The following is a 15,061-nucleotide window of genomic DNA, read 5'->3' as shown; positions in this document are numbered from 1 at the left end:
CCACTGTGTTACCGTTGTAAAATCATTCGTGAATCATTTGATACGAATAATTTCTCGTTTGACTTGTCACATAATGCAACACTAGTACCCGAGGCCTTCCGAGTGCTTGCACTTTGACTGGTACCCTGTAGTTTCCTTCATGTTGGTGAAGGTCATTAAATTTACTTCTTTTTTTTTTTTTTTTTTAAATAAGTAAGACTTCAAAAAACGAATTTGATATTAACATAGAACAAGCAATGTGATGAATATCATTAGGTAATATTTTTATTTTTCTCTGAAATTGTTTTTACATTCTGAAATTTAAGGTTGTATTTCGAAGAGACTCTACGGAAACTTTTTAATCAACGTTAACGATCGTTCCGCCATTTTTTGGTACCTCCGTCTATTTTGTGTTAACCATGTAAACAAACACACATGGGCCAAAATGACGATAACGAAGACAGTTTGTTGTCCGGATACTTTATTGAGGTTAATCGTTTGGTGAAATTTGACATTTTTTCAACCCTAAATATGTAATCTTGTTATAATGAACAATGTATATCAGAGTAAAATTTAAGATTCAATGTATAGAATCTCTCTCTCTCTGGATTATGCTACATTTAGAATGATAGGCCTAGTATCGGAGTTTTACCAGCATTCAGGAATGATACCTTGCATAAAGATATGTTACTATTTGGTTTCAAGGTCAAATTTAGAAGGTTAAGGTCTTTAAAATGATAATTCTTTTGGGCATAACTTCATAATTAATGTATTAGTGACCAATTTTAATCTCAGATTTAGGAATGCTCTCTTACTGAAACTCTAGGTTTTAGATGAATTTAAAACTCAAAGGTCAAGGTCAAACTCAAGGTAGCAAGACAAGGGTATTCTTGCTTTACATAGCCCTTCCAACTAGCATCAACTGTACGTGTCATTTAGATTAACATTTACACACACTTTTGAAAATGATGGTAAGTTTACATGAAGTGAAAGTTTTTCAAGCATATGTATTACACATGTGTAACAGAAACAACACTGCATTTAGAGCTGCTATAAATTGAACTTTGAGATCACTGACACAAGAGTTCATGGCTGAATGAAATCAATTGAGCCATGGCAATAACCCAGTATCCAGATTTAGTATATCCATTTTTATATACTATTCTTGGTCTGCATGTCCTTTGAATCTCTGGATTAACCCTATAAATTTTTTTAGATTGACATGTGCATTGATAAATTAACTGTCAGCCTAAACTGAGAATAAAAGCTATGAAATGGCACATTTGGTCTGTAAATCTCAGAATAACTTACCATCGATATGATCCTTAAGTCTGATGATTTATGTGGCTGCTTAATTCTAAGTTTTCTATCACTGTTCTTTTAAATACAGGTTGGTCAGAGAGCCTAGCTTAAAATAAAGGATCATGGATTACACTTGGGAAGGTACACAATCAAATTTATACCTCAATTTTATTATCTAAAGCTAAGATTTTTGAAATGTCATTTTTAGAAACTAACTACATGTATACAGTACTTATGATTCACATTATAGCCCACTCATTCATAGTTGCATTGAAATGTGAAATTGCTCTTATTGTACACAATACAAATGTAAAATTTAAGCAGAACAAAATAAGTAAAAAGTGTTTATACTTTGAAAAGGAGTTTTCTATTATGAAGCAAATATTTTTAACATTAAATTTTAGGTAAGATTTACATTTAAAAAAAAAATTCCCATAAATTGCACTTTTCTTTTGTACTGTAACAGTATGTGTTGGAAATTTGACTGCCAATGAATCCTTGTGTATATTACAGGTTGCAATGTGAATCCTTGTGTATATTACAGGTTGCAATGTGAATCCTTGTGTATTACAGGTTGCAATGTGAATCCTTGTGTATATTACAGGTTGCAATGTCTGCGGGGAGGACCATGTTACGGAGAGTTGTCCAGAACTTGGACTATTGCCATCAGAAATTCATGATCCAGCCACTACTAAGTATATATTCATGCCAAAAAGTAGACAAAAATCTTATATCAATTTATATGGTCCGGATTTTTACTTTTGATAGTTCATTCTGTCTCGTACTTCTCATCATTCATTGTATACAATAATGTGAGGATTCTCTCCCCCATTTATGTTTTTCTTGAAACATTTTCTACAGTCCTTGCAATACTGTCTACAATATTATATTGTGGCAGTCAGATGGGTTTAGTTGTCTGTGGCCAGATGGCTCATTTGACAGAGACCTGACTAGAGATTCAGGGGAGTCCGGTTCGAATCCTGGTCTGGTCCACTGCATTTTCTCCCTTCCTGTTACAATATCATCATAATGATAGATTGTGTACATATAAGAATGCATTTAACAGAATATGTTGTTTGATATTTTAGGGCTAGACTGACGCTGCCACACTCTATGTGTGTGGTGGATTTAGGAGAACACGAAGTTGCTGTGATAGCCCAAAGTCCAATCAGTCGCAAAACACAGTATGGTCCATTCGAAGCCAAAAAGACTACTCATGAATTTAATGATGATTCGTTGTTCCTTTTAAAGGTAGATATTAAAATATATACATAATATTTTATCATATATCTAATGTGTTAATAGTAATAATGAGGATAATAGTCATACTTTATTTCAAGGTGACCTGATTAGTGCACACACAATTCTTCCCCAGGGCCTTCCACGTGATACATACAATATAGTATATAACAACTTGTGCTGGTAGTAGAAGAGAGAGAGAGAGAGGGGGGGGGGGGTCACTTGTTCCATTAAAGATGAATAGAAAGCACAAAATACGCTCTAGTACTTGTTCCATTAGAGATGAATAGAAAGCGCAAAATACACAGCAGTACTTGTTCCTTTAGAGACGAAATACACTGTAGTACTCAACTAAAGTAATCAAATTTTAATCCTGTAGTTCAATAAGCAGGTCTGGCATACACAAAGTCTCTGTACTTCCCGTTGTGTTTGTTTTATATAGAGCAAACTTGAAACAACCTAACTACACTATGATTAGAGACTTGAAAATAAACTCATGGTAGTGAAAATAAGATTAGGATCACTTTACAAATTTATTACCAGTGTATTAGAATGACAAATACATACTCCTAAAGCCTAGAATTTAACCCATAAACTATATGGAAATTCTCCCAACTCAAATATAATTTATATTATAATTTAGTGAGTAAAACAGGACAAAATGTAAGGACAAAGCAAATGAACAAAACCTGATTTCCAGTGTAGGGAGAATGGAAGGAGAAGTGTAGCAAGAGCTCACAGCTGTCTTGTTTCAACAAATTGTTCACCGCAAGGCTTTATGTAGTAACTGGGACAATAGAATTGTCATTAAAGTTATTGGCTGAAAGATAAAAGTGGGCATTGCCAAATACAATGAGTGAATAATTGACATTAGGATCGGAATTCAGAAGTAAAAGTTAAAACCGATACAACCACATTTTGATATCAGAGGATATATGTCAACATCGTCCATGTGAATTTTATGGCACACTTCCTTTATAGATCCTAAAACTCTCGGCATAGAGTCTGGTATTCAGAAAAGGGTATTCAAATGTATATACTTGTAGATTTCTGTTCTGATACATGTATAAACATTTCCATTAAGATCTGAAGGGTTAATTAAAGGGTTCATTATAATGAATTTCACAACTGTATGGTGCATGTTGTTTTATGCTTGATGTAAATTGAAATAAATGTGAATAAGTTGAAATTCAATAATGAAAATTGAAAATATTGAATTTTCCTTTATATTGAGATACTTCAAATATTTTGATTAATGAATATATGTCTTGTTGGAGAACAGTTGTTTGGTCCTGATTTTAAATTTTGATTACTATACAAATTACTACAACACATGCTCAATCACTCGTCTTCACAAATCTCTTCTTATCTGGGTGAGTTTCATTGTGAATTGACTAAACTGTGGGGTCCATGAAACTATAGTACTCAGGTGTTTTGAATTTTCTGCTGGAACATCTCTAGTTTTCAAAACAAGAGATTTGCTTTGGATTTATTCAATGTGTTTCTTTCAATTTGTCAAATATTCAGTAATTTAGTGGTGAAAAAAAAAAAACATGATGAATGAAACTGTCAAAAAAATTCGGTAAGGTGTGATACATGTGCATGTATATCTAAAAGGCAAAGGTCATTCAATGTTTTCATTAGCGCATTCATTATAGTTTGTATATATCAAAATCTGATGAATGTGTTGTATGTGTGAATTGTGTACTTTGACTTGTCCAGGAGTTCCTTCCCTTGTCAGACTCTTCACAATGTCTATCAGAAAGCCTCATCTCTCTCTCTCTCTCTCTCTCTCTCTCTCAGAGACCAAAACATTGGATTTACAGTCAAACCTCATTATTTCAAACTTGATGGGACTTAGAAAAAACTTTGAAATATTCGAGATATCGAGCATAAAATACTTAAGAATAAGTGCTTGGGACTCCCGAATCTCTTCGACATATCCATGGTATTTGAAATATCAGGGTTCAAGATACCAAAGTTCAATTGTATATTACAAATTATGGAGAAAGTCCATTCAAATTATGTAACTTAAATAATTAATGAAACATAACTTACACTAAATCTTTACCTCTTTCACATCCAGCCACAGATTTAGAAGCAAGTTGTCATTACTATCTTAATTTGTGTTACAAATAACAGCTATTTTCTGCAGGTGATTTTCAGAGATTCTGTCATCAGTCTGGATACAACAAGTGAAAATGAGTGTAACTGGTTATGTCTGGTTCGAACAGCCAATACAGCAGGTTAGTAAAATTACATTTTCTAGTATTATGTCTGGTTAAGTAAAACTACATCTCCCTGCATTGTGTCTGGTAAAAGCAGTCAATACGACAGTTAAGTAAACCTACTTCTCCCTGCAAAACTACATCTCCCTCCATTGTGTCTAATACAAACATTCAATACGACAGTTAAGTAAAACTACATCTCCCTGCATTGTGTCTAATACGAACAGTCAATACGACAGTTAAGTAAAACTACATCTCCCTGCATTGTTTCTAATACGAACAGTCAATACGACAGTCAAGTAAAACTACATGTACATCTCCCTGCATTGTGTCTAATACGAACAGTCAATACGAGAGTTAAGTAAAACTACATCTCCCTGCATTGTGTCTAATACGAACAGTCAATACGACAGTCAAGTAAAACTATATCTCCTTGCATTGTGTCTAATACGAACAGTCAATATGACAGTCAAGTAAAACTACATGTCCCTGCATTGTGTCTAATAGGAACAGTCAATACGACAGTCAAGTAAAACTACATCTTCCTGCATTGTGTCTAATAGGAACAGTCAATACGACAGTCAAGTAAAACTATATCTCCTTGCATTGTGTCTAATACGAACAGTCAATACGACAGTTGATTAAGTAAAACTACATCTCCCTGCATTGTGTCTAATACGAACAGTCAATACGACAGTCAAGTAAAACTATATCTCCTTGCATTGTGTCTAATACGAACAGTCAATATGACAGTCAAGTAAAACTACATCTCCATCGTGTGTGTCTAATACGAACAGTCAATACGAGAGTTAAGTAAAACTACATCTCCCTGCATTGTGTCTAATAGGAACAGTCAATACGAGAGTTAAGTAAAATTACATCTCCCTGCATTGTGTCTAATACGAACAGTCAATACGACAGTCAAGTAAAACTATATCTCCTTGCATTGTGTCTAATACGAACAGTCAATATGACAGTCAAGTAAAACTACATGTCCCTGCATTGTGTCTAATAGGAACAGTCAATACGACAGTCAAGTAAAACTACATCTCCCTGCATTGTGTCTAATACGAACAGTCAATATAACAGTTAAGTAAAACTACATGTCCCTGCATTGTGTCTAATACGAACAGTCAATACGACAGTTAAGTAAAACTACATTTCCCTGCATTGTGTGTCTAAAACAAACAGTCAATATAGCAGTTAAGTAAAACTACATCTCCCTGCATTGTGTGTCTAATAGGAACAGTCAATACGATAGTTAAGTAAAACTACATCTCCATCGTTTGTGTCTAATAGGAACAGTCAATACAACAGTTAAGTAAAACTACATCTCCCTGCATTGTGTCAAATACGAACAGTCAATACGACAGTTAAGTAAAACTACATCTCCCTGCATTGTGTCAAATACGAACAGTCAATACGACAGTTAAGTAAAGCTAAATCTCCCATAGGCTGATATTATACCCGAGGGCTGATATGGAATATGATATGGAATATGATATGGATTTTTGCATGTAGTATTCCATTTATCATACATATAACATGTTAGATGCTGTATACATACTGTCTTGAGTGTCACTTTGCATGATATTTTCCTTTGATTGAATCAATTCTACTAAAATAAACTTTACCACCCTTAATTCTGGATTCACACCTTCATATTGTTTGTTGTCATCTGGTAAGAAGTGAATAAATCCAGGTATGACAACCGAATGCGTAAACCATGGAGTGATATGCATTTTTGCATGCCGGTCTGATATGTTTTCAGAACAGAATCAGTATAATTATGACTAAGTATGTGATATAAGTTGATATGTATATCACGCTATATAGCAAGGACTTCATCACAGTAAATCATATTTGGCCTGTCAAGTCCGACATTTCAATGCCTATTACATATGAACTGTTTTTATTCTGATATTCTCTTTGGTTGAATTATGGCTATACTGTTAAAGAGATGCTTTTCATTTTTTCCCAGATGAACAGAACATGATAGCATATCAGATGGGGACCAGCATTTACTACAGCACTATCAGAGACATCGCCCTCGGGGAGGAACTCAAGGTGTGGTATGCAGCTCCCTACGCCAGAAAAATCGGCAAAAGTGTCACACCTGACGGTGTTAGCAGAGGTAAGGACCCGTCTGCTTATGATATAAGTGACACATCTGTCTTTGATGATATGAATATCTCGCCATCAGAAGGTAGCAGGAACCAAAACCTCCCATCTTATAAAGAAAAGCACACTGTAATGAAAAATCACACGGAGTAATATGTGATAAAGGCCTAATTTGCCCTAAAATTTTGAAACAAAAAATGTGAAGTCCTCGGTATTTGAAATGTATTTTTTAAAACTTTAGTTCTTGTGTGTTAAAATATAATGATATTCATGACCAAATTCACGCTATTTGACATGTAATTTGATATCACAGTTGAAGAATTCTTGGCCAAAATATGGTACTGACTATATTCTAACACCAAAGACATAATTAAAAAGGTACATCTACCAACTTTAAAACAATAATCTCTTTAGAGTTGTTTGGGTTAGTGAAAATAAAGCAATTTTTACAATTTATTTTAGGCCTTATTACGAAATGTATATTTTCATTCCTGGGGGTCCTTATCAATTAGATATATTTATAAAACATAACTCAAAAAGCTTTGCATATATTCTTCTTCAAAACAGAGTAAAGTTTGGTATTTTAAAAAAAAATAGGTCATTTTAGAAATGTAAATGATGCTCATATCATTCCAAGTCTTTTAATATGATTTATCTTTTAGAAATGTACATGTACACTACATGTATAAACTTTGCATTCTTGTACACAGTTTTCCTCCTTGATGATGTATATATGAACTGGACAGTGAACAGAAGGAAGCGTTAAATAATTGACAGAAATGAAGTGTGTTATTTTACTAGTTATGCTGAATATGGAGGCGATTGATGGAAATGAAGTGTGTTCATGTGTTATTTTACTAGTTATGCTGAATATGGAGGTGATCTATCCCTCCATTGATGATGTCCCAGAAAGTTTCCAGCCTGAGGTTCCTCAAGGACCTCCAACTCAGGAGGAGACAACTCTAGAGGATCACACAATGACCAGCCAGAATATGATCCAGTCTGAAACCACAGATCCCGAGCTGTTACAGGTGGCAACACACATCAGTAAGACAGACAAAGAACAGCAGACTATGGTTTTACCGGAGGATATACATGTAAGTGCTGACTAAGTAGGCCATATGTTATTCATTGTATGCTCATTTCATGTGGGGCCATGCCTAACCTTACTCATTGGTTATCAACCAGAATTTGTACCATTAGGTTATTATACAATATGGATTCATTGCATGAGCGTAAATGATTTGGTAAAGTTGCTGTTCCTTATCGCAAGAACACAAATTTCTAATTACTATATTCTGAATGACATAAATTTATATTGAATTAGTATTAATAGAAAATGGAAGCGAGACCTTTGAATTTCACGAGTCTTCTCATCAGTTTATGTTAATATTAATCATGTGTTCATGATCAGGAAATGGAACGCTACAGTGTTCTTTACCCAAGTAATCTAAAATAAATTTTTATCTCTGGAATTATTCTCAATTTAATCCTGTGAGAATCCGGGTTAGAATAGGTCCTCAGTACCCCTTGCTTGTTGTAGGAGGCGACTAAATGGGGTGGTCTATTGATGAGACCGAAAAAACTGAGGTCCCGTGTCACAACAGGTGTGGCACAATAAAGATACCTCCCTCCTCAAAGGCTGTAAGCACCGAGCATAAGCCTAACTTTTGCAAACCTTCACCAGCAATGGTGACGTCTCTATATGAGTGAAATATTCTTGAGAGAGACGTTAAACAATACACAATCAATCAATCAATATTCTCAATTTATGAAGGAAAGGTTAAAAAACCATATACATGTACATATATATATTAAAGTGTAATTATTAGACTCAATGGCTGATTTCATTTCAGCAGATGATGTCTGCTAACTCGTCAGTGATGGAAGAGCCTGAGGTTGATGTCGTCATGGAGAGGACCGACCTACCTCATCATGCATGTCAGCGCTGTGAACAGACATTTACGTCCGAAAATGACCTGGCTCATCATCTCATTCAACACCTGTCACAGACCGAGGAGTAGGTTCTTAAAAATGTCATATTTTGTGATGTAGATAGTGGTTACTGTAAATTCCTTATCTTATGAAATAGCAAGTGCTATATACACAGAATAAAGGCCTGGGCTCATATTCACAAAATATCTTACGACTAAGATGAAAAAAATAATTCTGTCTGATAATCAAATACCAATCACAAGATCATAAGTATGTATTCAACTTTTATAAACCATCGATGTACTTTACATATTGATTAAGAAAGTCATCAAGAAATGAAAAATAAGGAAATTACAGTGTTTGTAAATTTTGATCTTAGTCGTAAGATATTTTGTGAATAGGTACCCTGGATTTTTATCTTTATTAACCATAAATAAACAAAAGTGAGAGTTTTGTCTTTATCATACAGATAGTATTTATGAAATACTTGGAAGTAGCACAAAAAATCAAGTTCATTTTCGTACTTGAATAGCAATTTTTTTGTAATAATTCTAAAATGGATTTGAGTGTCAAGAATTTCATATCTGTGAAAAAACATCCCTAATGAAGATCACTTTAAGATATTGAGCTTTCTGTTCAATGAGTTATCACTGGGCGGTGGATGACAAACATTTACAGTTTTATAGAATCTAATGATGTTACATAATGTATGGAATCAAAGGGAGATTATCTTACTTTTTTCATGCTAGTTTTGTTCTATATCTGTTCAAAAGAAGTCCTGTATTACAATGTATTATGGAAATACCACTCTTATCTAAGTTCTTCTGCAAGCAAATTACATGTACATGTAGTCTACTTTGTATTTTGATTCAAACATCCTCGTCGACAGAAATGTACCAGTAATTGAAATATTCAGCCTAAATATTGGTGGACATTTCTGGTGTCAACAATATAACATTAGTAGCTCTGTGTTCCATATTCTGATACTCCATCTGTAATGATAAAACCTAATGCTATGTGTGAAAATAAATGAAATTTGATATATCATTAAACTATTCATGTTGAATAAAGGAATATACAGTATTTTATCAAAGCAAATTTTATACCCCTAAAACTCATATCTGCACAATTATTCTTGATTGCAGTTGCAAAATTTTAAAATGATTTACAGAAAAACTGTATTTTTTTTAATTTGGATTTTATTTTTATATCGAAATTAAAAACTACGGAGTCAGAGGATCCATGATCATAACAAACCATTAATGTTCTCTTACCTTATACATTAAAGGAAAAGTTCTCGATTCATTTTTTTTTTTAAATGTCACCTTTTTCATTTTGAATTACAGAAAACGTAAAAAAGGCAAGCACATGAAAAGCAATGTTATGAATGAGGATGTGGAATCTGAAAATATTCAAACAGATGTGAAGAAGGAGACAGCCGAGGAAGACTGGGAAACATTGGGAGTAGATGACCCCAGTGATCCAGATTTCACAGGGGCAAAAAACATGGCTTTCACTGTGTACGAAGTCTCATACAAAGAACGACCCCGCAGGAGCATGAGAAGTCGGCGCAAGATCGATAAAGACTTCCTGTATCTCTCAAATTCGAAAGGGTCTAGAAAAACAACAGAGACTAAAGACCTGTCAAGGAAATCTCCATCAGAAGAGACTCTTCATTTGGAATTTGAAGAAATGAATGCAGACATCAGACCTACAAACAGTGCAGGTGATAATCAACAAAGCGTAGTGAAAAAGAAAAGAGGAAGGGGTAGACCAAGGAAACAACCATTCACTGTTAATAATATTGTCAGGAGGGAGTCAAATGTTGCAACACAACACAATTCAATTCAGCTTGTCAAATCTTCAGAGGAAGCTAAGGAAATCGTAACTGAGATCTTGTCAAATATTGTGAATCAGCTGCCAGAGCTCAGAGACACGGAAGTAGATGATATTCCCCAAGAGCAAGAAGGTGTAAATATCACAGTCACAACTCAGGGAGATGAACTGCCAGATGGTGTAAATATCAAAGTCACATCTCAGGAAGATGAACTGCCAGATAGAGGTGTGATCTCATCCCTGAAGTCAGAAAGTACAAATTCCTTAATAGGTACAAACCACGTGACTGAAGAAAATACAGAAAGGGAGATAAATCCAGATGTAAGAGGAACCAATACTGCATCCGAATGTGCTGTAGACGAGGATGAAAATTATGAAATTGTCATAGAATATGAGGAACAAATGTCGCAGCTGCCCGACGACCAGCAGCAGTCTGAGTTAGAACAGGACAAGACGGGAACAACACGGGCTGGTTCCACCATTGATAACATGACAGTGATGAACGAACAGTCTGAGTTAGAACGGGAGGAGACGGGAACAACACGGGCTGGTTCCACCATTGACAACTTGACAGTGATGAACGAAATGAAAAGAATCAAAACCTTACAGAAACTGAGAACCAAATACAAACATGTATGTAAACACTGTGGAAAACATTTCAAAAGTATACACTACCTCAAATTACATTTGCCAATGCATACTGGGAAATTTTCATGCAAATACTGTGGATTTAACTTCGCAAGGAAGGAGAGCATGATTAAGCATGTCTGTAAAATGAAGAAAGTCGTCAAATTGCTGGAAATGGACGGAAAAGACGTTTATCAATGCTTGCTTTGTGATAAAGATATGGAAGATGTGAAGGAGGTGAAAGAACATTATTTATTCCACAGCAAGGAGGTGCGCTGCATGGACTGCAATCAGGTGTTTGGACGGCAGCAGTTGCTTAGGGATCACATCTGTCCCCAGGCACCAGAGAAACTGATCAAGTGTGACATCTGTAAACATCCATTTCCCTCAGAGAAATCCTTGATGAGGCATTTAGCTATCCATACAGACATCTTCAAATGCCCCAACTGTCTCAAGACGTTTGCCAGGAAGGACTCCCAGTTGAAGCATATCTTGGTGTGTTGTCCGGAGAGAGCTGAGGAATATGGGGTGTATGCCTGCAGCAAATGTCGCAAAGGATTCGCCACAAAGCTTGGCCTTGATAACCACGAGGCCATGTGTGAACAGGAGTTCTGTGATAACTGTAACAAGGTGTTTGATTCGTTGGAAATGCTGAAGAAACATCAAGAGACATGTGACCAAGTCACCACTTACGTCAAAAAAGATAAAGTCTTGTTTTCTTGCAGCATTTGTAAGAAATCATTCAGAAATCTTAATTACTTGTATCGACATAAAGAGCTGCACTCTGATCAACTTGAGTGCTCCATTTGTAAAAAATTATTTAAAGCAGAAAGTGACCTGGATGAGCATTATCGATTCTGCCTCGCTAACAGCACTATTACTGAAAAAGGAAGTGCAGCGTGTGAAATCTGCAAAGTTGAATTTTTCTCCACCAAGGCATACAGAGAACATTATCAAACTCACACTCATCCTTACAGCTGTGAGAAGTGCAAGAAACGATTCATTAAAGTGGGCACACTTCACAACCATCAGTGCTTGCTGAACACTGCCCTGGTAGAGTGCCATCATTGTCAACAACAGTTTCCTGGCCACACTGCACTGAAGGCTCACATCAAAAAGGAACATCGGAGGACTCTTCAGTGCAAGAGCTGCATGAAAATTTTCATAGCCTACAAAGAGTTTGAGACGCACATGTGTGTTGATGAACGTGGTAACTCTGTACAATTCGTTTCAGAGAGTGACCTGAGTTTGATAGGCGATAAACCTATCTGCCATGTGTGTGGAAAGGAATTCACTACCACAAGCAATCTGAACAAGCACCTGAAAATCCATGGGGAAAAGAATGTGGAATGTGAATTTTGTGGGAAGAAATTTCATCATGAAGAATATCTGAAGGTGCATGTGGAAGGAGTCCACGAGAAAAAGCACAAATTCCAATGTGAAGAATGTGGAAAATTTCTTACCTCCAAACCAGGACTTACATCTCATATCAAGCAGTTTCATTCAGACGAGAAAGTGGTTTATCCTTGCTCAGAGTGTGGCAAAGTCTTTAATCAAAAGGGAAATCGCAAGATGCACATGTACTCCCACATGAAGGAAAAACTCTTCAAATGTGACGAGTGTGAGAAAACATTTAAGTACCCAGAGCAGCTTAAGAAACACAAATTCATACACTTAGATGGGGAGAAGCTGAAGTGTGAATCATGTGACAAAATGTTTCCCAAACAAGCCGACTTAGAGAAGCACATGCAGACTGCACACAGTGGCCTCATGTACGTGTGCAATGTTTGTAACTCTCGCTGTGCACACAAGCATACGTTACTCAGACATTATAAAAGAAAACACCCAGAGTATGCAGAGCTCACGAAACAAGACACTTTTGTGAATTCACTGGTTCAGAGGGTGGAAATGGGAGAGGAGACACCGATGATTACATACAGTTATGTGAACGACTCCATCGCGGTGCCCATGGAAACCGTCACCATAGAAGAAAATACCTTGCCTCAAGTTGCGGCAGAAGCCTTGAAGAGTCTGTCTGGCACCATTGTAACCTCGGATCAACAAATCCTAACCACTAGTGGCATACAGACTCTGACGTCAGCGGATATCATCAATGTGCCTACAGTAGATGGGAATTTCCAAATTCAAAATCTGGTTCAGGACCCCAGCAATCAAGATGACCAGCAGACTGTGGTCATACTTCAGATTGTGAACCCTGAGAATGAACAGGGAGTTGTCACTGAGGAGGTTGAGGTCATTGGAAATGTTATTGACCTTCCAGAGGTCAAGGAAAATGAGCAGGGGCAATATATTGCTTTACATTAAAAAAAAATTTATTTCCAATTATTACCAATGGATATTTAATGATTAAAAATGTTCACTCTTCCTGAACTTGTACACTTTACTCCAGTTATTGTACCATACTGTATTTGTATGTATAGTGTACAACAACCTTGTTTTTTTTTTTATTTAATCAAATTTTATTATATTACATAATTGTACACTCTAACTTGTATGTTCTGTCCATGAATGATGTGAATAGGATTTAAGATTTCTTAATTTGACAGCCTGATTCTCTATGAACAGTATTTTAGGAGTTTGTAGTACATGTATAAAAGCAGTTTTGATAAATGCTTGTTTCTTGCTACATATTCATGTACATTTTGTGTGTCATAGAATTCACTTAAATTAGAATTCACTTTTTCTTCTCATCTTGAGTGATACAAATATATTGGCAATTTTTCTCACCTTGACTGATACAAATATATTATATTGGCAGTTAAGAAATATAGAAAATGAGTTGTGTGTTTGTGGTGAAAAATTTCTTGATGCAATTCCATTCAAATAAAGTAGTACTATTATTAACATCTAAAACAAAAGTAATCTCTTACAATATGTTTGATGGGAAAGTTCTTCTCTGTAATGTGTATGAATACTGTAGGAGGGTTTGGATTGTAAATTTACTTCCTTTCATCCTGCCATTAAATCATTGATATTAAACATTATTAAAACTGACTTGGGTTTTGCATTCTATCTTGGATAACTCTGACTTAACATAATATGTAATGCAGATTCCTAATTATTTTACGCGAAATGACATGAATTTGCATGTTGTCTGTTAATCAAGAGTTCTTGCATATACATGTGTTTTAGCAACAGAAAATTAAAAGTGAGTAATTTTATTTCATGAACTGCATCTCGCAAAATAATGCGGCAATAAAGTCTCCGCGTATATTTAGGAATCTACAGTAATATGTAGTGGTTTCTACACTAGTGAATAACATAGTTTGCAGTGGAGATTGAAGGAGAGAGTTTGCTAGCAAGAATTTGGTAGAGGGTTCATGTTAGTAGAGCTGTTTACCCATGAAAAATGACACAAGGTACTTTTTAAAACAATTTGAAATGAAAACGGCACTCTGATAAATATTCATGGATTAAATGTCGATCCTTACATCTTCTTGGAGAATCAGTCCAAACTTTGCATATTGATGCTCATCGAGGAGGTATGCTACACCAGAGAAATTTGATGTAAATGAAAAGTGGATATATACAACAATATTTTGAAGTTGAAAATTTTCAAATTTTACTTTATTTTGTCAAAAAATACAGTTTTAGTAAAAGATAATCTGAAAAAATTTTAAAACCCCTGCTGGACTCGAACCTGCGACCTACAGTTCACCAATCAGTATGCTAACCTACTGAGCTACTCGGCTAGGTATTTAAATTGAAAAGGAAAAGTCAAATATTGCTGATATTGATTTTTTCCTCCATGTTTTTAAAGGAAGTCAGCCATT

General features: G+C 35.3%; 1 protein-coding gene across 4 annotated transcripts; it reads left to right on the top strand.

Moving 5' to 3' along the window:
- Nucleotides 1–115: 115 nt before the first annotated feature.
- LOC125647703 (uncharacterized) lies at nt 116–14,282 on the top strand. 4 transcript variants are annotated; one of them, XM_056141373.1, is made up of 9 exons: nt 116–255; nt 1,370–1,422; nt 1,886–1,976; nt 2,370–2,532; nt 4,676–4,766; nt 6,730–6,882; nt 7,731–7,966; nt 8,729–8,889; nt 10,151–14,282. In XM_056141373.1, the coding sequence occupies exons 2-9, from the start codon at nt 1,404–1,406 to the stop codon at nt 13,590–13,592; spliced, it is 4,356 nt and encodes a 1,451-aa protein (XP_055997348.1). In that variant the 5' UTR covers nt 116–255; nt 1,370–1,403; the 3' UTR covers nt 13,593–14,282. The 4 variants fall into 4 exon arrangements, with proteins under 4 accessions (XP_055997348.1, XP_048730438.2, XP_048730439.2 ...); XM_048874481.2 differs by having other exon boundaries at nt 130–255; nt 8,726–8,889; XM_048874482.2 differs by having other exon boundaries at nt 172–468.
- The last annotated feature ends 779 nt before the right edge of the window (nt 14,283–15,061 follow it).

Source organism: Ostrea edulis, chromosome 6, assembly GCF_947568905.1.
Source record: "Ostrea edulis chromosome 6, xbOstEdul1.1, whole genome shotgun sequence".
Lineage (NCBI taxonomy): Eukaryota > Metazoa > Mollusca > Bivalvia > Ostreida > Ostreidae > Ostrea > Ostrea edulis.
This window is presented reverse-complemented; position numbering and strand designations above follow the sequence as displayed.